The sequence below is a fragment of the Myotis brandtii genome, unplaced genomic scaffold, assembly GCF_000412655.1.
Source record: "Myotis brandtii unplaced genomic scaffold, ASM41265v1 scaffold987, whole genome shotgun sequence".
NCBI lineage: Eukaryota > Metazoa > Chordata > Mammalia > Chiroptera > Vespertilionidae > Myotis > Myotis brandtii.
The window spans coordinates 306,225-334,143 of record NW_005372107.1 but is presented as its reverse complement, the minus strand read 5'-3'; the positions used below and the strand labels follow the sequence as shown (position 1 = coordinate 334,143).

General features: G+C 42.6%; 1 protein-coding gene and 1 long non-coding RNA gene across 3 annotated transcripts in view; both read left to right on the top strand.

Moving 5' to 3' along the window:
• The window catches only part of ZNF283 (zinc finger protein 283), a 19,966-nt gene extending 7,255 nt beyond the window's left edge, over positions 1 to 12,711 (top strand). The window contains exons 4-6 of the mRNA XM_014533550.1: positions 784 to 871; positions 3,291 to 3,417; positions 10,157 to 12,711. Coding sequence (XP_014389036.1) covers positions 784 to 871; positions 3,291 to 3,417; positions 10,157 to 12,243 — 2,302 coding nt within the window. The 3' untranslated portion in view covers positions 12,244 to 12,711. The remainder of the gene's footprint in view (positions 1 to 783; positions 872 to 3,290; positions 3,418 to 10,156) is intronic.
• A 7,072-nt stretch (positions 12,712 to 19,783) lies between these two features.
• On the top strand, positions 19,784 to 26,953 carry LOC106724815. 2 transcript variants are annotated; one of them, XR_001360648.1, is made up of 3 exons: positions 19,784 to 20,183; positions 26,290 to 26,447; positions 26,910 to 26,953. It is a non-coding gene; the product is annotated as an uncharacterized LOC106724815 (long non-coding RNA). The 2 variants fall into 2 exon arrangements; XR_001360647.1 differs by lacking the exons at positions 26,290 to 26,447; positions 26,910 to 26,953 and adding an exon at positions 20,898 to 21,482.
• Positions 26,954 to 27,919: the final 966 nt, after the last annotated feature.

The window sequence follows — 27,919 nt, the reverse complement described above, 5'->3', positions numbered from 1 at the left end:
TGAAAGACCCCAAATGCCCCCACAGCCAGCCTCCTCTCCCCCAACTGCCCACCCCTGCTGGCCTGTTCACCCCCAACTGCCCTTCCCTCCTGGCCTGATTGCCCCTAACCACCTCTGCCTCGGCCCCACCACTGTGGCTTTGTCCAGAAGGACATCCAGAAGGTCTCCTGGTCTAATTAGCATATTACCCTTTTATTAGCATAGATAGCTATATAACTTTCCAAACAGTTTTTCATCTATTGATGTCTGACCGTCAGTCTTTCTGTATTGATATATACATATTTAAAAATGTAGTTATACTATATACATCATGTAACCTATTTTTTTCTATTGATAATAGATCTTGATTATTTCCCCCAACTTAGCATAGTTTCAGTGTTCCATTGCATGGATGTTCTGAATGCATTAAGTCATATTTTGGGGCACAGGCAATTACCTGAGCAATTGTTTGTATGTCCTGTCTGCTCCTATGTCTTGACCAATTTTCTAAAGTCCTAAGCCCATGAAGAATGTTCTAATCTTGGACCATGTGGGCCATTCTCAGCCCTGATAGGTGGGAATGGAAGGTGGGAGGTCTGATCTGGGGAGGACTGAGTGGTCCAATCTCAGGGTCATAGCAGCACCCCCAGAATTGGGCTGTGAAAGAAACCTTTCTGCTGAAGGACCTGGGGATTTTGGGTGAGAGTTTAGATTCCACATATGGTGTGTGGGGTGTGGATTCATTTGAGTCATGATGGGATCAGTTAAGCACACCTGGTCTCAAGCTTCCTTTTCCTTCCCCAGCTCTGGCTTTTCTGGACTCTGTGCTTCGCCAATGGAGGAACCCTATGGAGCACTAATTAGTTCTTGCAATTACGGAACCATGACTGATGTAAGTTGGTATTTCTCTCTACTTGGAATACAGTGATTTTTAGTTTATGCGAATCTTTTCCTTAATTATACTAAAGCCTTCTACCTAACAGACCCCCATCCCTGAACCCGCTTCTCAGTTCCTCCTATTCCAGTGAAGGATGGCACCAAATTCCCTACGCCCGCCTGAGGTGCCTTTTCCAGTCAGTCATCACACTCATTCAGCATCTCCTGCATGCTCAGCCTTCTGTCAGGAACAGTAAAGAATAGAGTCTTTTGTGGGAAGTACTTGAGCTTCTGTCAAAGAATAGCTCTTTTACTTGTATAAAAGGAAAAACCAATAGTAGATGGATTTTATCTATCAAAGCACAGATGGGATTTACATAAGAGAAGGATGAAAAAGGAGAGAATGAAAGATTGTAGACATTTTGGAAACGACAGTTTTCCCTTTTCTACTAAGATGCTGATTGGCAGGAGCTAGGAAAGAAGCCAGTCAGGATGCTGTTCCCTTGACAGTTGGACGGCCACCAAGAAGGCAGTTTCGGGGACACGTCCTCTGGAAGAGCTTTGGTGTGTCCCTGTGGCATGTCCTCGGCAGGCTGTCTCGGGTGGTGCCCCTTGTTATCACCTCCACCTTCGTGCCCCCAGGCCTGCACCATTTCCCTTGTCAGAATCTCTCATTCCCTTGTCAAGTCTGTGTATGATGAGTTAGTGAGGAGGGTCCCAGTGGACCACACAGGAGCGCTTGGAACTTCTTCACAGACCTGAGTTTTCCAGAAGGTTCAGGTGGGATTTGGGATTTCTTGGCCTCAGCCTAAGTTATGTGCAATCATATGCTTTGCAAGGCTTTCAGGATTAGAGGGGGAGTGAGTGGTTCTTTCCCTGGATTCCCTAATTGATGAACACCAGTATCCAAGTCCATTTTGTCATTGACCAGGATATGCAGGTCTTGGGCAACATCTGTTAGGCACAGTATCCTCCAATTTGGGATTAAGGAAGGTGTTAAGCGATGGGCGGTTAATGATAACAAGATGATACAGCCCCTCAGGTGTGGGTCAGAGGTTGAGTGCCAACCTGTGAACCAGGAGGCCAACATTGGGTTCCTGGTCAGGGCACATGCCCGGGTTGCGGGCTCAGTCCCCAGTAGGGGGCTTGCAGAAAACAGCTGATCAATGATTCTCTGTCATCATTGATGTTTCTATCTCTCCCTCTCTCTTGCTCTATGAAATCCATAAAAATACATTTTAAAAAAATATTTCCCGAAGAAAAGATGATCCAGATTTTTAAGTATGATTCCAAGAATTAAGAAAATCTTTAGACATTTTGTTTAACGTAAATATGTAAACATAATATTTATTAATCTCATATATCCAAATGATGAACTGAATTGTAGCTAATAACCCATTTTATGTATTCATCATAATAAGAGGTATGATTCCAAGAATTAAGAAAATCTTTAGACATTTTTTTAACCTAAATATGTAAACATAATAAAGTTATTAATCTCATATATCCAAATGATGAACAGAATTGTAGCTAATAATCCATTTTATGTATTCATCATAATAAGAAACAATTCTTTTGATGAAATCTAACAGAATGATTTACTTGAGGCTTAATGATAATTTTTAATGGAAATCATATTTCTGAAATAGAGACTTTAGAGTGTGTTTTTTGGGGAAAATTTCATCTCCATATTCCTTAAAGGGAAAAGATGGTATAGCAGTTCACATTTATAAAGAATTTATGAGGAAGGCACATAGCAGGGTATGTGTATGTATACCCATAAGCCTCCCTTTCTCCCCTCCACTATTTTTCTTGAATAGAAGAGAAACTGGGATTTTTAAATATATTATCAGACAGGTCTGGAGGACTGAGTTATCTCACAGTATCCTGGAAGTTTTTTCTGCTCTACCAGGATTCTTCTAGAAACTGGGATTTTTAAATATATTATCAGACAGGTCTGGAGAACTGAGTTATCTCACAGTATCCTGGAAGTTTTTCTGCTCTACCAGGATTCTTCTAGAACATTGGTTCTCAACCTGTGGGTCGCGACCCCTTTGGTGGTCGAACGACCCTTTCACAAGGGTCCCCTAAGACCATCCTGCATATCAGATATTTACATTATGATTCATAACAGTAGCAACATGACAGTTATGAAGTAGCAACGAAAATAATTTTATGGTTGGCTCACAACATGAGGAACTGTATTTAAAGGGCCAGAAGGTTGAGAACCACTGTTCTAGAACATGTAGACATACTGCTTTAGTCACAATTTCCTTACTTTTTCCTACCTGTGTGTATCACAAGCTTCAAGCTTCCTTCATTGTCATATTTTTCTCCTCTTGCAGTTTATCCTTCACAATCTTTTTTTTTCCCTCTTGGAAATATTTTCTTAAGTTATTTAATTTCATAAGTAACGTGTGGGTTTTTGGTTTTAGGGGTTGGTGACTTTCAGTGATGTGGCCATCCACTTCTCCCAGGAAGAGTGGGAGTGCCTGAGCCCTGCTCAGAGGGACTTATACATGGATGTGATGTTGGAGAACTACAGTAACTTGATTTCACTGGGTAAGGTCATCCGCCTGAAATAATCCAGAATCTCCTCTCTGCAACATCAGCTTTCTTCACTGGGAATCACAGGGCTGTCTTTGAAGAAACCAGATAAATTTCTTTTACTGTTCTCAAAGGAATGGTCTGATATTTGTTGGGTTAGAAATGGGTTCATTGAGCACCTTGATCTTCCCACCCCTCAGTGAGCTTCACCCCTTCCTCCGACCCTTCCTGCCATGAATGGCCTCTCTTTAATGACCAAGGAGCTGGATTTGTGTGATGGGGCATTTATTTCATAACCATTGTCAGAAAAACCAGGTTTCATACTGTGTTTAACTTCAACATTTCTGTAAATGAGCTGTGTCCTTGCTACTGCAAGTGTGGTTCTTTTGTTTGAGGAACCATAAGAAGGCCAGAGCAAAGTAGTGAAGGAGAGAGTATCAGTAATTAGTGAGGAAGACAGGCAAGGCCCAGATGATACGCAGTTTCGTTAGTTTGGGGGAGAGGGGGCGAGGATGTAGATTGTTTTCTCAGGGATTGGAAGCCATGACTTGGTTTCCATGGGGTTTTAACTTGTTTATTGTTAAGTGTTACACAAGGAAGCAACATAAGCTTCTTCTGGGGCTGGTTAGAAATGCAGCTTGCCAGGTCCTGCCCCAGACCTGCAGGACAGAATCTGCATTTACAAGATCCCTCGGTGATTTTTACGCACCTTAAAGAAGCACTGCTCTTTGTTCTTTCCTGACCCACATGGAGGTCGTACAGCTAGGAACAGGGTCCTGATACACTCTGGCTTTCAAAAGAGCCTCTTCACTTTAGCTAGGGCTGGTTTGAATGAACAATTAATTTCTTTTTTTTTTTTTAATATATTTTATTGATTTTTTACAGAGAGGAAGGGAGAGAGAGAGAGAGTTAGAAACATCGATGAGAGAGAAACATGGATCAGCTGCCTCCTGCACACCTCCTACTGGGGATGTGCCCGAAACCCAGGTACATGCCCTTGACCGGAATCGAACCTGGGACCTTTCAGTCCGCAGGCCGATGCTCTATCCACTGAGCCAAACCGGTTTCAGCAACAATTAATTTCTTACTAAGCAAATGCGTTTCTTTACTTACAACAAAGTTAGAGTAAAAAGTTACAATCTGAGCTAACTCCTAAAAATGTCTCATGAAACTTCTTGTTTTCCTCTCAGCAAAGTAACAACAATAACAATAATATTAACAGTTAACACTGTACTTACTATAAACTAGGCTTTTTTGTAAGTAGAACACATATATTAACTTACTTAACTTTCACAATGTCCCCATGAGGTAGGTACTGTTTTATTTTTAATATGTTTTTATTGATTTTTTAGAGAGAGAGGAAAGGAGAGGGAGAGAGAGAGAGAGAGAAACATCGATGTGAAAGAAACATCAATTGATTGCCTCCTGTACACACCCCAACAGGGATCAAATCCGAAACCTGGGCATGTGCCCTGACCAGGAATCAAACTGATGACCTTTCGGTGCGCGGGACGACACTCAACCAATTGAGCCACACCAGCCAGGGCACAGGTGGGTACTATTTTTATCTGAGGCACATATAGTTTAAGTGACTTTCTAAGGTCACACAGCTGGTGGGAGACAGTGGCAGCAATTGAACATAGGAAGTCTGGCTTCAGGGACTGTATTCTATTTGTTCTAGGGATGGAGCCTGGAGGAATCTCAAACAAGATCATTTTCCTCTCTATGTGATGTCATGGTCTTTATTCCCATCATCCTTCTCTTTTCTGAGGTCTTTATCAACATTATTTTTACCTTTACTTTATTGACAGTTAACCAAATATTTTAGCTTAGAGTAGGCATATGTGAGGACATTATTGGAGCAAGAAGGAGAGTCCTGGATGGTTGTGAGGGGAGGGCCGAGAAGTTTTAACCCAGGAAGGCAAAGACAGGAGGGAACCAACATTGCAGGAAACAACCTCACAGGTCACAGAAGAGGAGAAGCAGGAACATCCGGGGTGATGTTTGGAAAGGTCCCTATAAAGGACCAAGGCCTGTAGAGTGAAGGCCCATCACCGGGGAGCAAATTGAAGTCTTAGTTTGAGCTACCAAAGGAACTTCATCTTGATCTCATTCCCACCCTCCTTGTTTTCTTCTCATATTTCCCTTCGATTTCAGTGAGGAGGGTGTGTTTCCAGTATAACCATTTTGCTTATATGTTGGATTCATCACCTTTCTAGCTCTTTTGTATTTGTGAGTAAATATATGCATTCATTCATAAAGTCTGCAAATTTTTTGTTTGTTTGTTTTGTTAATCCTCACCCAAGGATATTTTTTCCATTGATTTTTAGAGTAGAAGGGAGGAAATATGCATTCATTCATAAAGTCTGCAAATTTTTTGTTTTGTTAATCCTCACCCAAGGATTTTTCCCCATTGATTTTTAGAGTAGAAGGGAGGAAAAAGGGAGGAAAAGAGAGAAACATCGATGTGACAGAGACACATTGATTAGTTGCCTCCTGCATGCTCCTGGACTGGGGCCGGGGATCGAATCTGCAACCCAAATACATGCTCTTGACCAAGAATAGAACCCACAACCCTTTCTTGCACAGGCCATTGCTAACCACTGAGCACACCAGCCAGGGCTGCAAATATTTTGAGTGCCTACTCCTAGCCAGGCATTGCACCATCATGAACAAGATTGATAACTATCCATTCTCATGCAATTTATGTAGTCAGGGAGAAATAAGTAAATAAATAAATACATGCATAAATACAATCTTACAACATGTTTTTTCACGAAAGGTAAACGACACAAGAGAACAGAAAATGATGGGAATTCATAAGGCTAATTCAGATACGGTGGCTAGAGAAAGTTTTCTTGAATAGACACATGAAGCCTGGGATCAAATTATATGACTATATGGGGGGACTATACCAATCACAGTCAACAACAAATGCAAAGGCCCTGTGGTTGGAAAGGAACTTTATTGCAGGACCTGTAAGGCCAGAGCAAAATTAGCAGTGGAGCGTGTACTAAGAAATTAGTAAGGAGATAGGCAAGGGTCAGATAATACAGTTTTGTCATTGTTGTTTTAGGAATTTGAGTTGTTTAGTCTTTCACTCTGAATTAGTTCCTGTGTCTTTCCTTGACTTGAATCCCTTGCTGCTTCTGACGATTACAGGCCAATTGTTTTGTCCAGTGCTCCTCAGCGTGGGTTTGTCTGCTTTTTCCTCACGATTAGATTTATGTTATGCATTTTTGGCAGAAATATCACAGAATTGATGCTGCATTCTCCTTGCATCCTGTCAGGTAGTGCAAATGATTTGTCATTACTGCTGATGCTTCCTTTGAGCAGTTGATTAAGGTTGTATCTGCCGGCTTCCTTCATGTAAAGTTAATCTTTTTTCCTTTAATGAGTATTTTGTGGGAAGGAACTTTGAGACTATTAAATATTGTATTCCCCTTCAAACTTCCTTTTATTTATATATTGGATTTCTAGTCAATGGGTTGTAATATGCTCTTCCCATTATTTATTTTAAAGCTCAAAATATTTGAGCTTGTTGGAGATTTAACCACTGGGAACCCTGTCATGGGGCTTCTGTGTCCTCTGGTATATCTCCATCACTCTAAACACTTCCTTATTTCTGACAAAAACACATTTCAGGCTTATCTTGTATTTTTCCTGTTTCAGCTTTTAATATCAACCACTTTCTACATGGGACAACCAAGAAATTTTAACCCAGGAAGGCAAAGACAGGATGGAACCAACATGTTAGTCCAGAGTGGTATTTAGCAGCCAAAATCTGGGTAGTAGGTTTGCTCATTGCTACTGAGGGATGGCTGCTCCCAGGCCCCCTTGGACAGAACTAGAGAATATACTTATATACCACATATATACGTATACATGCACACACATTTACTTCTTTTTTTTTTTTAATATATTTTATTGATTTCTTACAGAGAGGAAGGGAGAGGGATATAGAGTTAGAAACATTGATGAGAGAGAAACATCAATCAACTGCCTCCTGCACACCCCCTACTGGGGATGTGCCTGCAACCAAGGTACATGCCCTTGATCAGAATTGAACCCGGGCCCTTTCAGTCCGCAGGCCGATGCTCTATCCACTGAGCCAAACTGGTCAGGGCCACATTTATTTCTATATATTGAAAATCTTGAGTTCACACAGGTATCTCCAATTCCAATTCAACACTACAGGTTTCATTTCAACTTACTTTCCGCATTTCTATCTCCCTTCTCTAACAGTGAAAAACCTGGCTTCCTTTATCCTTAATATATTTACTTGCTTGATCAAACTCTCTGTATGTAACCAGCCTTCCATTACCACCACCACCTTAATTCTATTGCCATTCTCATCCCACTTGGGCTATGGCAACCCATGCCAGGTCACACACAGACACTTGTCCTTCTCCTGCTTGCATTCTGACTTTCTACATGGGACAATCCTTTTTGACATTCAGTACCCTACTCTGAGTTTTACTTTATTACATCTTGATCCTTGAGTGTGCATTAAGAAAATATTTTGTGTGATAAAATAGAAAGTATTTGTTAAGCTTCTCTGTTGCATACCAAAGTATGATGGTGGCCTTGAGGAAAACCACTTGTGCAGTTGTTTGAATTGTGAGTTAAACTCGCCATTTTTTATGGAGCACCATTTTTTTTCTTGAAAGACTGACTAACACTATGGTTATCCAGACTTAGGTAGTTGGTAAAATTTTCTTGCAAGTGAGCCTGTCATTTCAAGAACAACTATTTGTTGCCAATAATAGAATTCAAACTTTCAAGTTAAAATTAGAATTGTATGAAACTTATGTCCACCATTTTGAGCTTTACAGCTTTTCAATACGTATTTTTTTCCTAATGAGATAGGTGGTAATATTACCATATGATTGTTTTGATAGTGTATAATGAAATATATCAAATTCTCAAACATCTGCACAACGCAGTGAACCACTATTTTTCGAATGACCAATGTATGATGTTGCAAAATTATGCATGGATAAAAGGTCATTCAAAGTGTAATGGATTTTAATGTAACATACTATGAAAAATTCCTGGGTATAGTTGCATATTCCACATTGTAGTTAACTTTTAAGGAACTACCACTTCTCAAGTTTTACTGTAATATCAAAGAAACACATCCACAATTATCTGAACAGGCTTATAAAATACTAGAGGCCTGGTGCACGAAATTCGTGCATGGGGGGCAGGGGGAAAGGGGTGTCCCTCAGCCCAGCCTGCACCATCTCGCAATCCAGGACCCCTCAGGTAGGGTCCCTAGGCCTGGCCGGCGATCAGGGCCTATTGGAGCTTTCCTTCCCCAGGCTGCCGGCAGCTAGCCCCTCCCCCACCCCTGCCATTGCTTGCCCTCTGCAGGTGACAGGTGTGGGGTGCGATTGCTTGGCTGGCCTGGGCCTCCCTCTGCGGGGCGATCGCAGCTGGCCTGCCCCGCACACCCACCACAGTGTCACTGTCCAGTGGCCTGGGCTTCCTTCTACTGGGCGATCGTGGGGCGATGGCAGGGACCCCTGACCAATTGCATCACACCCGCCGTGGCTGGCCTGGCACCAGTGCTTGTCATAGCATTGTCATCGGAAGGTTGTCCAAACGGCCATTCTGCTGTTCGGTCATTTGGTCGATTTGCATATTATGCTTTTATTATAGATTATTCCATTTTACAACTGCATATCTGTGGAAGATTGGATTCTTCATATACTTCAACCAAAATAGCATTGCCACAGATTAAATGCAGAAGCAGATATGAGAATCCAGTTGTTTTATTTTGGAAAATATAATTATTTTTCATAAAATCTATTAACATTCAATGATTTATTGTAAAAAGACATAACCCATATAAACAAAAGTGCTTTTGGGTTCTCAATGATTTTTTAAAAAACATCCAACAAGAAGTTAAACCTATATTCATTTATAAACTCTGTTAAGCCTTACAAAAAACATTCAAGTACCAAGTAATTATAATGCAAGCCCTTAGCTGGCAATTCAAACTTAATTGAACTATTTGTTGATGCTAAGTTGTACAAAACTGCGTTTCGAGCCCGGAGCTGAGCTGGGACTGGGTGATAACTTTCATTAGTTTCAGTTTATTTCTTGTTTCTAGATTTTAAACATCTTTCTTTGCTCTAAACTTCCCACATGACCACTGATGGCTAACCTCTTTTAGTGTATTAGGATTTGAGCTGGGTGGTTGTATTACAGCTGTAGTTAGTTTTGTTTCACGTCTTGTTTGGAAATCCAGTAGAGCCTTGGAACTTAATAACTGCTCAAACTGCAAGATTTTGTCCGCTTTCTAGCTCAACACCAACCATGCAGAAAAATTCCTGTGAGGGAGAATTATCTAGCTTAATAAAGTTGTTTTTAAATGTGAAGATTTTCTCGAATCCAGTTAATCATGTCAGCCTATCCAGTCATTAAAAGTTCGGCTGGAATCACACCTGCGCACAGAAGGGCTTGACTGATGCTAGGGATTTTAAGGGATCAATCTACACAGAAAGAGGGACTTGTTAAAGTGATTTTTGTCGAATTCTCCAGAAAACTGTCAAATCAGAACATTAAGATTACAGGAGCTGAAAAATCAAATTTGAATTTGATGAGAAGAGACTTGATGCTTAGGAGTTTAGTAAGTCTAATCCAATTCACTTATGGGTATTATTTTCAATTCATCTTTTATTTTTACTAAAGAGGGCATTTTTCTGGTAGAGGAAATAAAATGTGTGGTTTTCCTGTTTTCTTTCAGATTTGGAGTCAACATATGAGATTGAAAATAACTTTTCAGGAAAGAACATTTCTGAAATAAGTTTTTCCCAATGCGCAGTAAAGGAAAGAAGTAAAACCCTTGATCTTGAGGCATCCATTTCCGAAAATAATTGGAAGTGCAAAAGCAAATTTGATGAACTACAGGAACATCAAGAGGAATACTTCAGTCAAATGATAATCAGCTATGAAAAAATGCCCACTTACCAAAAAAGTAAATCTCTTATTGCACATCAAAGACTTAATCCAGAGAAACCTGACATTTGTAAGGAATGTGGGAAGACTTGTAGTCATGGTTCAAAACTTGTTCAACAGGAGAGAACTCATACAGCTGAAAAACACTTTGAATGTAAAGAATGTGGTAAGGACTTTTTTAGTGCCTATCAACTCACTGTGCATCAGAGATTTCATACTGGTGAGAAACCCTACAAATGTAAGGAATGTGGGAAGACTTTTAGTTGGGGATCAAGTCTTGTTAAACATGAGAGAATCCATAGTGGTGAGAAGCCCTATGAATGTAAAGAATGTGGAAAGGCCTTTAGTCGTGGCTATCACCTTACTCAACATCAGAAAATTCATATTGGTGTGAAATCTTATGAATGTAAGGAATGTGGAAAGGCCTTTTTTTGGAGCTCAAGCCTTGCTAAACATGAGATAATTCATTCAGGTGAGAAAACTTATAAATGTGAAGAATGTGGGAAAGCATTCAGTCGTGGCTATCAACTTACGCAGCATCAGAAAATCCATACTGGTAAGAAACCTTATGAATGTAAAGTATGTGGAAAGGCTTTCTGTTGGGGTTATCAACTTACTCGACATCAGATATTTCATACTGGCAAGAAACCCTACGAATGTAAGGAATGTGGGAAGAGCTTTAATTGTGGTTCAAGTCTCGTTCAACATGAGAGAATTCATACAGGTGAGAAACCCTATGAATGTAAAGATTGCGGAAAGGCTTTTAGTCGTGGCTATCACCTTGCTCAACATCAAAAAATTCATACTGGTGAGAAACCTTTTGAATGTAAGGAATGTGGGAAAGCCTTTAGTTGGGGTTCAAGCCTTGTTAAACATGAGAGAGCCCATACTGGTGAGAAATTCTATAAATGTAAAGACTGTGGGAAAGTCTTTGGTAGTGTGTATCAACTTGCTCGACATCAGATACTTCATACTGGAGAGAAACCCTATGAATGTAAGGAATGTGGGAAGACCTTTCATTGTGGTTCAAGTCTTGTTCAACATGAGAAAATTCATACTGATGAGAAACCCTATGCATGTAAAGAATGTGGAAAGGCCTTTAGTCGTGGCTACCACCTTACTCAACATCAGAAAATTCACATTGGTGTGAAATCTTATGAATGTAAGGAATGTGGAAAGGCCTTTTTTTGGAGCTCAAGCCTTGCTAAACATGAGATAATTCATTCAGGTGAGAAAACTTATAAATGTGAAGAATGTGGGAAAGCATTCAGTCGTGGCTATCAACTTACGCAGCATCAGAAAATCCATACTGGTAAGAAACCTTATGAATGTAAAGTATGTGGAAAGGCTTTCTGTTGGGGTTATCAACTTACTCGACATCAGATATTTCATACTGGCAAGAAACCCTACGAATGTAAGGAATGTGGGAAGAGCTTTAATTGTGGTTCAAGTCTCGTTCAACATGAGAGAATTCATACAGGTGAGAAACCCTATGAATGTAAAGATTGCGGAAAGGCTTTTAGTCGTGGCTATCACCTTACTAAACATCAGAAAACTCATACTGGTGAGAAACCTTTTAAATGTAACAAATGTGAGAAGACCTTCAGTTGGAGTTCAAGCCTTGTTAAACATGAGAGAGCCCATATTGGTGAGAAATCCTATGAATGTAAAGAATGTGGACAGGCCTTTGGTAGTGGGTATCAACTTAGTGTTCATCAGACATTTCATACTAGTGAGAAACCTTATAATGTAAGGAATTTAGGAAGATTTACTCATGGCTCAGGCCTTGTTCAACATGATAGAACTTATAGTAATGATAAACCCCATGAATATAAAGAATGGGGAAGTTTATATATGGTCAACTTATTCAATTGAAACAATTGTTACTGGAGAAGAAATGTGAAAACTTTTTTTTTTGTGTATGGACAACTTAAACAGAGAAATCTTATTCTAGAGAAAACTTATGAATGTAAGGAATGTGCAAAAGCCTTACCTGTGTATGGAAAATTTGGTTGATATTAGGAAATTTATACTAGTAAGAAATATTTTAAATATAAGGAATATGAAAAGGCCTTTAGACTTCTGCATAATCTTATTGAACATCAATGTATGTTGATTTGAAACTATTTAAATGAAAGGAATGTATCTTTATTCATGACATAGAGTCTGATAAGCATTGGAGGATTTATACTTATAAGAAGCACTTTAAGGAATGAGGGAAGAACGGAAATTTAATTCAGTTCTTGCTCTGCACATCAGAGAATTAATACTGCTGTGAAATCTTATGAATGTAAGGAATGCACAAAGGTTTATACACTGAGTGGCCAGATTATTATGACCACCCCATCAGTACAATGAAGTGAATTAGTTATGCAAATAATAATAATAATAATAATAAACCTTGAGAGCATTTGCTTAGGAAGTTTTCAATATTCAGTATTTGTGGAAGTGTCAATGAAGTACTGATGGAGTGGTCATAATAATCTGGCCACTCAGTGTAGATGTAATAAGCACCTTAGAATACATCAGAGAACTCATCCACATGAGAAACCCTTAGATTAGAATGCAGGAACACCTTTAGACAAGTGCTACTCAAACTTGTCTAGAGACTAGTACTAGTCCACAAAATTGTTACCTGTGCATCATAAGATAAATGCAGAAAAAGAGAGTAACTGTTTGGAAACATTTATAGCAATTTGATATTGCCATAACATCATTGCATTTTACAAAAGTATCAATTAGCCCATGAATGATTGGAAATTAAAAACAAAAGTTTGCCCTTATCCAGAAATAATTGAGACAACATTCATACTTTTATAAATGTGACACAAGTTACAATATGATTAATTGGAACAAGAAATCCCTCACTTGTCACCTGATTATCAGAATATTCACGCTATAGGAAGAGTTGGCTAATGTGGGAATCACAACTTCCTTATGCCCATAAAAGCATAGAGAATTTACACCAAGTATGTTCATTTAGTAAATGTATAGAAGGCTTCTAACACTACTCAGTCTTTGTTACATTTTATTTTGAATAATAAATATCCATTCTTTCTGTAATTATTTCTGTAATGTAACAAAGATAGGAAGCCCTTTATCCATGGCACAAAGCATACTGATTGTCATCACCATTCTACCTCTTACTCCCTGTGGGTTGTTGGACAAAATGTTTATCCCTTTTGGGGATCATCTTTAAAATGCTGGTGATGGTAACTATTTAATAGTACTTTTGTAAAGACTGGATAGATTTATATGCATCAAATCCTTGGAAGAGTATCTGGTATGTAGCCTATGCTCAATGCGTATTAGCTGTTGTTCTTATCCTCCTCATTAGTGTTACTACTAGTGAATTCTTAGGAGAGGAACGCTCATTGGCATAATGAATTTAGGAAAGCTTTTCATAACCACTTATGAATGTGAGTTTCAGGTAGTTCATTCTGGATAAAATTTAGTAAAACAAAACCTGAGAGGATTTTTATTCAGAATCTATCCCTTAAGCTTCATAAAACATTAAGACTGAAAATAAATGTGGATTTAGCAAGTGTTAAGCTGGGAATATACTTGAAGAACCAGGGAGAGGTGTGAAACAATTTGTCTGAAATGAATTCCAACAGACAGGTAGGCAATAATTATAATTCTTTGTTCACATTTCAAGATAATTTAGAGATTACAAAGGAAAAAAAATGGCCCATTTGAGAATTCTTTCCCAAAATCTTACGACAATTTTCAGACAAGTTTAAAGAATAGTATAATGAATATACTCTTCTCTACCTAGAATCAATAATTGTTAACATTTGGCCATATTTGCCTTTCTCTCTGAATATATGTGTATGTATATTCATGTAGCATTTGACATATATAAGTCATGATAGTTCATTCCTGAGCACGTTAGCATGTACCCTTTTAGATTAAGAACAATCTTATTTTAATACCGTGGTTATACAAGAAAATTATCAATAATTCTGTAATACTAGTATTCTTTTCTATTTCATATTTCCCAGTGCTCCCAATAATTTATCCTATTGCTATTTATTTTCTTTTTTAAAAAATATATATGTTCTTATTGATTTTTAGAGAGAGGGAAAAGGAGAGAGAGATAGAAACATCAATGTGAGAGGAACATCAATTGGTTACCTCCTGCAGCCCCCTACTGGGATGGAGCCCACAACTTGGGCATTACCCTGACCAGGAATTGATCTGGTGACCTTTTGGTGCATGGGTCGACATCTAGTGCACTGAGCCACACCGCTGGGCACTATTTACTTTCTAACCAGCATCTTCTTTATATTCATGCATTGTATTTGGTTGTCATGTTTCTAGATTTCAGTCTTGAACAGACAGGAAAGCTGTTTTATAGAAAGTACATTCTAGATTTGTTTCTTTCCCCATTAGGAAATAGTGCATTAAGAAAAAAATTGAATCGCAAGACTAAAGTCTCACATTGAAAAATGACCAGGATAAAATTTAGGTTAGACCCATAATGGTCAAATATTGACTGCGTAAAAGTTGTTGAATAAATTATAGCTGCTTGTGGAAGGACAATTTGGAGATTTTCTTTCCTTTTTCTTTCTTTTTTTAACCATAACTGACATAGTAAGTACTGAAGATCTGAGTATCACAGCTGATGAGCACAAAGGGACTGAAAGCTGAAAAATAAGCAGCTGGGAATGTACTGATGTTCACCAGTCATGTAAAGTGATAAGACAGAGGAGAGAGAATAAAAGGGAACAAATTAGCTCACCAGAACCAGGACAGTATGATACTGGTCTTTGAGGAGGCACGTTATGACACAATGATGTGGTCAATGGGTGTTTTTATATCCATGATTAGTTCTGGGAACTAAAATCAATTCAATTCCTTTACTGTGGTCTAAGATGAATCTGAAGAGGATTTATGCCTTTTCTCCACACTGCCCAAAGGGATAGCTCTTTTTGTTTTAACTTTAAATATATTTTTTAATTACAGGTGACTTACAATATTGTATTAGCTTTAGGTGTACAACTCAGTAATTAGACATTATATAACTTACTAAGTGGTCACCCTGATAACTTTAGTACATATATGACATGATACATACTTATTACAATAATAGAGGCCCAATGCATGAAAATTTGTGCAAGAGTAGGCCTTCCTTCCCCTGACTGCCAGCACCGGCTTCCCTCTGGCACTTGGGACCCAGGTTTCCCTCCTCTGGCTGCCGGCAGGCACCTGGCACCCGGGCTGGCTTTCCCCGGGCCACCCGCAGGCACCCGGGACCCCAGCTGGCTTCCCCCTGGCCACCTGCAGGCACCTGGCACCTGGGCTGGCTTCCCCCCGGTTGCCCACAGGACCCGGCTGGCTTCCCCCCAGCCCCGGCTTTGTCAGGAAGGACACGTGGTCTAATTAGCATATTACCCTTTTATTATAGATTATTGACTACTAGTCTGTCCTTTTGCCGCCACTGGGTGCATGACATTCATGCACGAGTGTGGTCCCTAGGCCTGGCCCGCGATTGAAATCCTGAGTCCCCACACAGAGATGCAGTGAGTGTGGCTGGACGCCGTGGCTGGGGTGCAGCATGGGCCTCTGAGCTGCCCAGCGGCACCACACGGAAGCTGGACGGGCAGCGCGCACTCTCTCAGTTGGCCTCGCAGACTGGTTCCTGTGTGAACCCATGGGGAGCCCAACCGGCCCCTGCCATCCAGGCAGCTGTGGCCGGGCTCATCGGGAAGAGGCTGATGGGTGCAGGGCGGGCTCCTCACAGGTGCCTGGAACCTGAGTGTGGGGGCTTCCTCAGCATGTGAGCCCTGGTGTCCCAGGGAAGGGTAGCAGGGGGAGTAAAAGCGAGCTCGGTGGACACCCCGCATTCTCATGGCACCTCCGTCCCCATCACTCCCCCCCTCCAGGTAGCCAGGGAGAGGTCACAGCCCCCCACCTGGTGCCACAGGAGATTGGTCGCCTCCACCCACCCCCAGGTCCCCGTCCCAGCCCAGTGCCCCAGCCCCAATCAGGCGATCAGGGCCTGCCGGCTGCCGGTCACCATCTGCAGGGGCCATTGGTCGGGGCTAGGCCCTCCGCCTGGCTCCCTCAGCACCTGAGAGCTGGGCAGCAGCTCCACTCCCTACCTCCACCACTGGTTGCCATCTGCAGGGCGATCAGCGGGGCGATTGGGCCCCCCCTCACATCCACCTTGGCCTGGTGCCGCCCGCTTATCGCCTGCCGGCTGCCGGTCACCATCGGCAGGGGCCATTGGTCGGGGCTGGGCCCTCCGCCAGGCTCCCTCAGCACCTGAGAGCCGGGCAGCAGCTCCACTCCCTACCTCCGCCACTGGTTGCCATCTGCAGGGCGATCAGCGGCACGATTGGGCCCCAACTCGCACCCACCTTGGCCTGGCGCCGCCCGCTTACCTGCTCCACCAACCCACCGCGGTCCTGCTCTTGTCAGGGCCCATTGGGGCCGGCAGGACCTCCACTGCCACCCACTGCCAGCACCATGTCGCCGACGCCCACCATGTTCCGCTCCACCCCCTGGTGGTCAGTGCACATCATAGCGAGCGGTCAAACTCCTGGTCAAACAATTTGCATATTAGTCTTTTATTATATAGGATATTTCCTATGCTGTACACTACATCCCTTGACTATTCTTAGTAGTTCTTAGTCCCTTCACCTTTTCACTTACTCCTCCAACCCCACTCATCTGGCAACCATTAAAATTTTCTCTATGAGTATTTCTGTTTTGTTTGTTAGTTTATTCTGTTTTTTAGATTCTACATATAAGTAAATCATATGGCATTTGTCTTTCTTTGTCTGACTTATTTCAATCAACACATTACCTTCTAGATCCACCATATTGCTGTAGATGGCAAGATTTTATTTTTTTTATGGCTGAGTCATATTTCATTGTATATATGCAATAGTTCTTTATCATTCGTCTATTGATGGACACTTAGATTGCTTCCATATCTTGGCTACTGTAAATAATGCTGCAATGAACATATGGAAGTATATGTCTTTCTGATTTAGTGTTTTGGGTTTCTTTAAGATAAATACCCATGCCCTAGCTGGTTTGGCTCAGTGGATAGAGCATCAGCCTGCAGATTGAAGGGTCCCAGGTTCAGTTCCAGTAAGGGCACATGCCCAGGTTCGGGCTCGATCCGTAGGGGGTGTGCAGGAGGCAGCTGATCAGTGATTCTCTCTCATCATTGATGTTTCTATCTCTCCCTCTCTCTGAAATCAATAAAAATATATTAAAAAATAAATACCCAGAAGTGAAATGGCTGGGTCCTTCTTTGTCTCTTGTTACATAGCCTTTGTTTAAAAGTCTTTTTTGTCTGGTATAAGTATTACTATCTAGCTTTTGGTTTGTTTCCATTTTCATAAAATACTAGAGGCCCAGTGCATGAAATTCATGCACAGGGGGTGGGGGTCCCTCAGCCCAACCTGCACCCTGTCCATTCCGGGACCCCTGCGGGATTGAGCTTAAACCAGCAGTCAGACATCCCTCTTGCAATCCGGGACTGCTGGCTCCTAACTGCCCTCCCCTGCTGGCCTGGTTGCCCCTAACTGCTCTCCTCTGCTGGCCTGGTCGCCCCTAACCACCTCTGCCTCAGCCCCCACCACCGTGGCTTTATCCAGAAAGACATCTGGAAGGGTGTCTGGAAGATGTCTGGTCTAATTAGCATATTACCCTTTTATTAGAATAGATATTTTCTATTCCTTTAATTTCAGTCTGTGTCTTTCGATCTGAAGTGTAGACAGCATGTGTAAGGGTCTCTTGTTACCATTCAACCTCCATATGTCTTTTGATTGAAGCATTTAACCTATTTCCATTTAAAGTAATTGTTGATAGAAGAGTATTTATTGCTATTTCATTAATCATGTGTTTTTTGTCATTGTTCTTAATCCTCACCCAAGGATATTTTTCTGTTGATTTTTAAAGGAAGTGAAAAGGAGAGGGAGAGAGACACATCAGTTAGTTGCATCATGCACACACTCTGACCAGGACCAGGGATTGAGCCTGCAACCAAGGTATGTGCCCTTGACCAGAATTGAACCCAGGACCCTTCAGTTCGAGAGCTCATGCTCTATCCACTGAGCCAAACCAGCTTGGGCTTATTCATGTTTTTTATCTTTTCTTCTTCTTCTTAAAGAAGACTCTTTGCCCTAGCCAGTTTGGTTCAGTGGCTAGAGCGTCAGCCTGAAGACCGAAGGGCCCTAGGTTTGATTCCGGTCAAGGGCACATACCTTGGTTGCAGGCTCCTCCCTGGCCCGGGCCCTGGTCAGGGCACATGCAGGAGGCAGCCAGTTTATGTGTTTCTCTCCCATCAATATTTCTCTCTGTCTTTCCCTCTCTCTTCCACTCTCTCTAAAATCAATGGAAAAAATATTCTTGGGTGAGGATTTAAAAAAAAAAAAGTCCCTTTAACATTTCTTGTATTACTGGTTTGGTGGTGATGAACACCTTTAGCTTTTTATTTTCTGGGAAGCTCTCTATCTGTCCTTCAACTCTGAATGATAGCTTTGCTGGGTAGAATAATCTAGGTTATAAGTCCTTGCTTTTCATCACTTTGAATATTTCTTGCCAATCCCTTCCGGCTTGCAAAGTGTCTGTTGAGAAATCAACTGACAGTGTTACAGGAGCTCCCTTGTAAATAACTAACTGCTTTTATATTGCTGCTTTTAAGATTCTCTTTTGTAAATCCACACCTGAGAATATTTTTTCACTATTTTTTTTTAGAGAGAGTGGAAAGGAGGGGGAGAGACACACAAAGAGAAACATCAATGTCTCATATCAATTGCTTGCCTCCTGTACACAACCTGACCAGGACCAGGGATCGAGCCTGCAACCCGGGTATGTGCCCTTGACTAGAATCGAACTGGGACTCTTCAGTCCGCAGGACAATGCTCTATCCATTGAGCCAAACCAGCTAGGGCAACAATAAAGATTTTTTAAAATAAAAGAATTTGTGGCGGCCTTGGCCCGTGTTTTTCAGTGGTGATAGCATTGGCCTGTGAAAGGAAAGGTCATGGGTTCGATTCCAGGTCAGAGGTTGTGGACTCCATCTCCAGTGGGGGAGTGCAGGAGGCAGCCAATCAATGATTCTCTCTCATCATTGATGTTTCTCTCTCTCTCTCCTTCTCCCTTCCTCTCTGGAATCAAAAATACATTAAAGAAAGAAAAAGCAGGCAAGCTCGGGGTACAGACAAATGAGCACTAGCTGCCTAGATAGAAACCAGGAGCCTCTGGCTGGACAGGCTCAGCAGGGCCCACCTGACATCTTCACACCCCCTGAGGGCTGCGAGAGAGTTAGAAACATCAATGAGAGAGAAACATCGATCAGCTGCCTCCTGCACACCCCCTACGGGGGATGTGCCCGCAACCCAAGGTACATTCCCTTGACTGGAATCGAACCTGGGACCCTTCAGTCCGTAGGCCAACGCTCTATCCACTGAGCCATACCGGTTAGGGCAATTTAATACTTTTTAAGAAAAAATTTCAGCTGGTGGGAAGCTCGGCCCTAAAGATTCTGGGATGTGTAGTCCAGATGCCTCCTGTGATGGGAGCACTTCCGCTCTTGGAAAGAGCAGACTTGTTCCTTAGGGAGGTTTAATCAAGTGTTATGCATGTATGGAGGCATTTGGGTTACCCGAGGGCGAGGTAATGAACCCAGCTTCTTTCCGGGAATTTGAATCAGGCCGCCTTGGCGCCCCCGGGGGCGGGGCAGCAGCTCCAGTTCCCCCAGTGATGCTGGGAAATGTAGTCCGTGCGCTCCGCGAAGTCGGAGGCACTTCCGCTGCAGAAGGCCGAGCTCGCGGCCTCGGTTTCTCCCGGAGGTGAGTGAGCCCGGGATCCCGCAGCCTCTTTCAGCTTTTCTGACTTAATCACAGGATCAGCCGCCGGCCCTCGGTCACAGGGAGGAAAAGCTGCGGTCAGAGGCCGAGAGCGGGTTTGAGGGGCGGGGCTGCCGCTTGCCTTCCCCTGGGCCGGGCCCCTGCTTTGGGGGCGTTTCTCGAGTTCCCGCGTTAGGGGAGGACCGGGATCCCACAGGGGTGAGTGTCTCCCTGGCTACCCCACCTTTCCCCACCCCTTCCACACTCTCAAACATTGGATGAGAACTTTAATCGCTCGGGGCCTCAGTTTCCCTTCGATATAGTACGAGTCTTATAAATTTGTTTTGAGAATTAATGGCATAGTGCAAGTGAAATGTTTTGAACAGCTCAGGCGTCTGTCTGGCAAGGTGTTGCTGTTAATATTAATATTGCAATGATCAGAAAAATAGAGCCCGCAACCCGGGCAAGAACCTGTGACCTCCTGATTCATAGGTTGTCGCTCAACCACATAGCCACGCTGGCTGGTCTATTAATCGCATATTGAAATGGAGAATTGGGCACAGACAATTGAATGAATGACCTGGAGGCACAGTCAGCAGGGGAAAGAGCCAAGATCAAACCTCAGCAGCTGGGCTTGAAACGTAGCTCTAGGGCTCTGTGCACAGTAACTGGGCAAGTTACTAACTTCTCTGTCTCTCCATTTTCTTACCTGTCAAGTAAGGGCAATATCAAAGCCTGCCTCCTGAAGTTCTTGTGAAGATTAAGTGAGAGCTAATATGTAAAGTGTTTGAAATAGTGCCTGGCACGTAGTGAATCCTCCGTGTATTACAGACTAGCTGTTGTCCTTTGTCTATCACAGATGAGTATACAACATGAAAGATGTAGCAAATCAATGAAAAGGCAAAAAGATGTTTGAAGGTATTCTTTTCTCCCCCACCTTCTGCTCTGATACTTCAATTCGGTCATACAGTGGGACAAAAATCAAAAGCTTCTGTAATAACCATTGTTTAAACCTAAAACTAATTTGCTGTCTTTTGAACTTAGGGAGTCCCTGGGTGATGATTATGCGATCTCTGCAGCCTTTAAAAGGTGTTCGTCTGCACTATCCAATCTAGTAGCCATTAGCCACCTGTGACTATTGAGCACTGGAACTGTGGCTAGTGCTAATTAAGGCACACAATGGATTTCAAAGACCTAGTATGAAAACAGAATGTAAACTATCTCAATTTTTATATTGATTATAAGTTGAAATGGTAATACTTTAGATATATTGGGTTAAATAAAATGTATTGTTAAAATTAAGCTGACTTCTTTTTATTGAATTTGTTGGTTAATAAAATTATATAGGTTTCAGGTGTACAATTCTATAGTACATCATCTGTATATTGTACTGTGTGCTCACCACCCTAAGTCAATGTGTCTACTAGAAACATTTAGTTATATATTTAAGTATATTTTTTATTAATTTCAGAGAGGAAGGGAGAAGGAGAGAGAGATAGAAACATCAATGATGAGAATCATTGATCGGCTGCCTCCTGCATGCCCCGTACTGGGCATCGAGCCTGAAACCTTGACCAGAATCAAACCCAGCACCCTTCGGTCTACAGGCTGACACACTATCCGCTGAGCCAAAGAAGCTAGGGCCTGTAAATGACAGCTCCTGTAATTTTTATTGGGAGTATTTTGTGAATGGCCCAGGTTGCCTTGTGGGTAAAATTAGGGGGTTAGAGTTGACTTTGGCACTCCCTCTGATCCTAACAAACCTTGATTCTAATCCTGCTTGTTAGGATCAGAGGGAAAGAGAAGCTTGTAATGTGTGTTTCCCTTCGTTAATTTGTCTTTGGGCAATAGGGCAGGCTGTTGGGGTCAGAAGAAAAGTTGGAGGTGAAGAGGTCAAAGTCTCTCTGCGAGTATCTAGAGCAGTGATGGCGAACCTATGACACGCGTGTCAGAGGTGACACGCGAACTCTTTTTTTGGTTGATTTTTCTTTGTTAAATGGCATTTAAATATATAAAATAAATATCAAAAATGTAAGTCTTTGTTTTGCTATGGTTACAAATATCAAAAAATTTCTATATGTGACATGGCACCAGAGTTAAGTTAGGGTTTTTCAAAATGCTGACACGCCGAGCTCAAAAGGTTCGCCATCACTGATAGAGGGCTGGTTTTGATTGATTTCACTCCAAGTGTGATCCAGACATCAGCAGCATCAACATCACCTGGGCTAGTTTTAGAACTGTAGATTCTGAGTCCCCATCCTTGACCTTCAGGTTTAGAATTGTTGGGGGTGAGACTGTGGGCAGCTGTATCTTCATGGGGCTCCAGGCACATGGGCCATTACAGTTTGAGAAGCATTGGTAGAAAGGACAGACTTTTCACTTTTCACAAAAATATTGGCTGTTTCCCTCTGGCCAAATTACACCTCCTTCAGATGTCAGATATCAGAATGGCTCTTTCCCCCCAGGTTGAGGTCTCTGCTGAAATGGAAGAGAAGCGTTCCATGACAAAAACTTATTCCGTAACAGCCCCTCCTTACCCCTCCCACCTGGCCTTATTGTTCTTCAAAGCATCTCTCCCTGCATTATTGGATTTTTATTATCCTGGTACCCCATTATAATATCAGCTCCAGGAGATCAAGGTCTCTGCCTGCTTTGAATTTTTGAAGGAAGTGATCCTTTATTTTTAGATATTATTTATTTCAAACATTTACAATTTTTACTTTAAATGCAAAATAACTGATAAAAAGAAAAAAAAACATTGAAAAACGTATCATACTAATAACCCTTTGCTGCATAACAGACACCAGCCTTTGGTATTTGCTTCAGGTAATTAGGTAAGAAACAAAAACAAACATCTTTTTTTTTTAATTTTTAAAAAAATATATTTTATTGATTTTTTACAGAGAAGAAGGGAGAGGGATAGAGAGTTAGAAACATTGAGAGAAATTTTTTGCCTCCTGCACACCCCCCACGGGGGATGTGCCCGCAACCAAGGTACATGCCCTTGACCGGAATCGAACCTGGGACCCTTCAGTCCGCAGGCCGACGCTCTAGCCACTGAGCCAAACCGGTTCGGCAAACAAACATCTTAAGACTGTTATTTCTCTCCAGAAGAAACAAAGTTGAGGTATTCTATTTAACAGATGTGTGATTTCCAGCCAAACATGGTTCCTCCATGAATGAACAGCCTTGCCCTATGCTGTTCCAGTCCTTTCCTTCTAAAGCAGATCTTCGTTGGAGCCTATGTTCATAAAACTGGCGATGTTCGTAAATACGGAACGTTACACGAATTTGAGTGTCATCCTTGGGCAGGGGCCATGCTGATCCTCCCTGTATTATTTTGATTTTAGTTTATGTGCTGCCGAAGTGAGCACGGGAGGGATTCTTGATGTGCGGGCTCCTAACCGTCTCCCTGGCCCCAGCCTCTTCCCCCTCAGACCTCCTCCTGTCTGCTGATCTGTTTCCAACAGGAAAGGAATCTTACTCCCCTTCTTCAGGGCCCTTGCTGCTTTCCTGCTGATCTATGGCTATCGCTGGGACGTTCACATCACCCTGGTTTGAACCCTGCATTCCTGCCATCTTTTTCTGCCTCCTGTTTGTCCTCACATTGTCGCATTTGTTCTCTTGCAGTTTTCTGGGGCTCTATTTCTTTTTGGCTAATAGAGCTCCGTCATCCCCAGGGCTCAGATCAAGCCACCTGTACGTAGAACCCCCTCCAGTCAAGTGTGGGCCTCAAGGCCCGGACCCTGTGCTTCCGGAGGACCCTGGTCACTACTCTGCTACTTGCCACGTGTAGCAGAAGTGCTGGTTTCCTCACCACTAGGCTGTGAGCAAGTGGAGACCGGGTACCTATATCCTCTTAATAAGGTTTCCACAAGTGTTCGTTGAGTTAACAAACATATTTATTTAATGAAGAATTATGCAGGCAATGAAATACTTGTTCTCGGTATTTTGATGGACACATTCTGTGGATTCCATGTAGGCACTGACTCTGAAGAACAGAAAGCACCTTCCTAAAATGGCATTTTAAAAAATCCAGAGGCTCTTTTCCTTCCAAAGATGACCTCGATCTGGCCCGAGGACAACAAATACTGTGAAAGACCTAGAGCGGCGGTCGCCAACCGGTGGTCCGTGAGGTCCGAAAGGTTGGCGACCGCTGACCTAGAGGATAACCTTTGAAAAAGAACCCCTGCTCTCCAGATCCTCCCAGCTGGGATCAGCCTCAGATTCTATAGCTCAGTCCTTGGACCATTTAACCTAGTCTCTCCATGTGCTCTGCCCGATGACAGGCACTGACACTGGTCAGAGCGTCTGCCGAGCAGTTACTGTCACAGGTGCTGTTTCAGGTGCTTGGGACGTGACGGCCAAGTCAGCAATCACAAGGGAGAGGGTTGACCTACTAATTACTACCCCCCCGCCCCCCAAGAAGTAATGGGAAGGTCTCCCTGCAAAGCACTCTTGCTGAGCAGAAGTCACCAGGCAAATAGAGGCCAGAGCAAAGGGGGTTACAAAGTCCAAGGGCATTTCTTCCGAGATGGGCAAGGTTTATGTTCCCCTTACCATACCAGGGTTCTTCTGTCTGAAATCAGATGGCTAGTAATGATTAACTAATAAATACTTAAACAGTGATTAACTAATGATGATATCTTGACCTGGGCATTTTACCCTCAATCTCCACCCCCACGCTCCTCGAATCAGATTCTTCCTGAGAGCTACAGGAGAACTTGTATTAGGGCCCCGGGTGTGGTTGGGCGTGTTAACGTAAAAAAACCATTGAAACCTGTAAAGAATTTTTGTGAGTTTATTTGAGCCAAACTGTCGACATATGCCGGGAAGCAGAACCTCAACGAATTGAGATAGTGCTCCGGAGAATGGCGGGGTTACATTCGTATTTATACATTTCAATCAAAGGAGGAACATAGGTGGGTTACATGAAATTCATTGGTGACAGATTAAGGAGGAGGGATAAGCAAAGCAGGGAAACCCCTGGGATTGGATAAAAAGTAAAATGATGGACACATACTTAGGTGGGTACAGGAACAATTAACATGATGATGAAGGAATTTGCGGTATCTGTCCTGGGCCCAGCACACCTGGTTGTGCCCCAGGGGCTTCAGATACAGGGAAGTCACAAGTTACCCAGACATTTCAAGGGTATGTTATCATAGATGCAAAAAGACAGATAGGCTCAGTTACGGTAAAGGTTGACCTTATCAGTGAAGTTACTGGCCTAGGCCGTAACTGCCCACCATAACTGCTTTTAGTTAAGGTTTAATTTCAGACCATCCTTTGTGGTTACTTTAGGTCTCCAAGTTTGCAAGATTGCCATGCAGGCCTCCTCTGAGCTTGTCAGGTCAGCATGTGGCCCCTTTCGTCCACAGGCGGGACACTCACTGTGCAGGGCTCTGGGAGGAAGGGCTGAGTGGTGTCTGCTCATCGGTCTGTGTGTGCGGCTGCAGCCACCCGGGGAAGGGGTTCCCTGACTCCTTCCTGTGAAGCAGCCATGTGGGTAACTTCCATTGACTGTTTAAGCTGCGGGACACAGTTCCAAATGTCTTATGTGTAGTCGCTCAGACTGACTAACCTTCCTGTGCGGTTTTGCAGGGCGGTGGTTATCATTGTCATTACCCCCGATACTCATTGAGGTGACATTGGTTAATAAAATCATGTAGGTCTCGGGTGTACAATTCTACAGCACATCATCTGTGTAGTGGACTGTGTGTTCACCACCCTAAGTCAGTGTGTTTACTAAACATTTAAATGACACAGGTAGTTGTGTTTTATTTCCGTTGGGACAGCCCTGGTCTAAGTGGGAGCCTCCCTTTCCACTCTGAGGATTTGCCTCCAGGGGCACGAATAAGTCACTGTTGCCTATTGAAGCACATTATACTAACACCGAGTTCTAGCAAGTTGGAGATGTCAGTATTCACACACCAGTGGTCTGACTCCAGAGCCTACACCCTTCACAACTCTGTTCTCTTCTCCCTCAAGCAGCTTCTTTGGCTTCAGGTCCTCTCCCGTTTCTCTCAGACCTTTATCCCAAGCTCTCAAGCCCTCACGTCTCTTCCCGTGAGCCCTTAAACTCCCATCTGCTTATTTTTATCTTCAGGAGCAACCAAGAGGCAAGATCTAGAAAACTGGCTCTGATGTGAGATCTGGATTCAGGGCCCACCGGCCTCTTGACCTCACTGCGCCTCAGCTTCCTTATCTATGAAATGAGAACAGCAGTCATCGTCGTCACTGACTGAGAACTTCCTACAGTGCCAGGTGCTGTGCCAGGGGCATTGCATGGATTAGCTCATCTATTCCCCACAACAATCCTGTGCCTAACGTTCCGTTCTCTCCTTCTTACAGCTGAGCTCCCTCAAGCAGCTTCTTTGGCTTCAGGTCCTCTCCCGTTTCTCTCAGACCTTTATCCCAAGCTCTCAAGCCCTCACGTCTCTTCCCGTGAGCCCTTAAACTCCCATCTGCTTATTTTTATCTTATTTTTACCAAGAGGCAAGATCTAGAAAACTGGCTCTGATGTGAGATCTGGATTCAGGGCCCACCAGCCTCTTGACTTCACTGCACCTCAGCTTCCTTATCTGTGAAATGAGAACAGCGGTCGTCATCACTGACTGAGAACTTCCTACAGTGCCAGGTGCTGTGCCAGGGGCATTGCATGGATTAGCTCATCCATTCCCCACAACAATCCTGTGCCTAACGTTCCGTTCCGTTCTCTCCTTACAGCTGAGAATAGGCACAGAGGGGTCCGCGATTGGAGCAAGGTCACATTCAGTCCGCAGGCCGACGCTCTATCCACTGAGCCAAACCGGTCAGGCATAAATGACATATTGATCACCAGGCTTATGGTTAAATAAATCCTGCGGCATCACAGGTTTTTCATTTCTCTTCACCTCCATGATAGTTTTTTTTTTGTTTGTTTGTTTTAAATATATTTTATTGATTTTTTACAGAGAGGAAGGGAGAGAGATAGAGAGTTAGAAGCATCGATGAGAGAGAAACATCGATCAGCTGCCTCCTGCACACCTCCCACTGGGGATGTGCCCGCAACCAAGGTACATGCCCTTGACCGGAATCGAACCTGGGACCCTTCAGTCCGCAGGCTGACACTCTATCCACTGAGCCAAACCGGTTTCGGCCATGATAGTTTTTTTAAGACCCTGCTGTTAACAAAGTAAATTTGGAAAGGACTTAATAGCTTATTTTTTTAAATCCTTACCCAAGAATATTGTTTTTAGGTTTTTTTATTTTCAGGGTGTTTTTATTATTATTATTATTATTGTTATTATTATTATTTTAGAGAGAGGGAGAGAGAAAGAGAGAAACATTGATGTGAGAGAGAAACATTGATCTTTTTACTCCCGTATGTGCCACTACCTGGGATCAAACTCACAACCTTTTTTGTGTACAGGACGATGCTTTAACCAACTGAGCCACACCTGCCAGTGCAGGACTTATTAGCTTTAAAAAAACAGTCATCTGTATAGTCAGATTCATAGAGGAAGAGTAGTGTTTAGCAGGGGCTGAGGGGAGGAGGGGTGGGGAGTTAATTGTTTAATGGGTACAGAGTTTCAGTTTGGGTTGGTGAACAATTCCTGCAGATGGATGGTGGTGATGGTTGCCCAACAATATGAAAGCACTTAATGAACTATATACCCAAAATGGTTAAATAGTAAATTTTCTTATGTATACTTTATACAGGAATAAATTGTCTACTCTTAAATATTTTTGCAAAG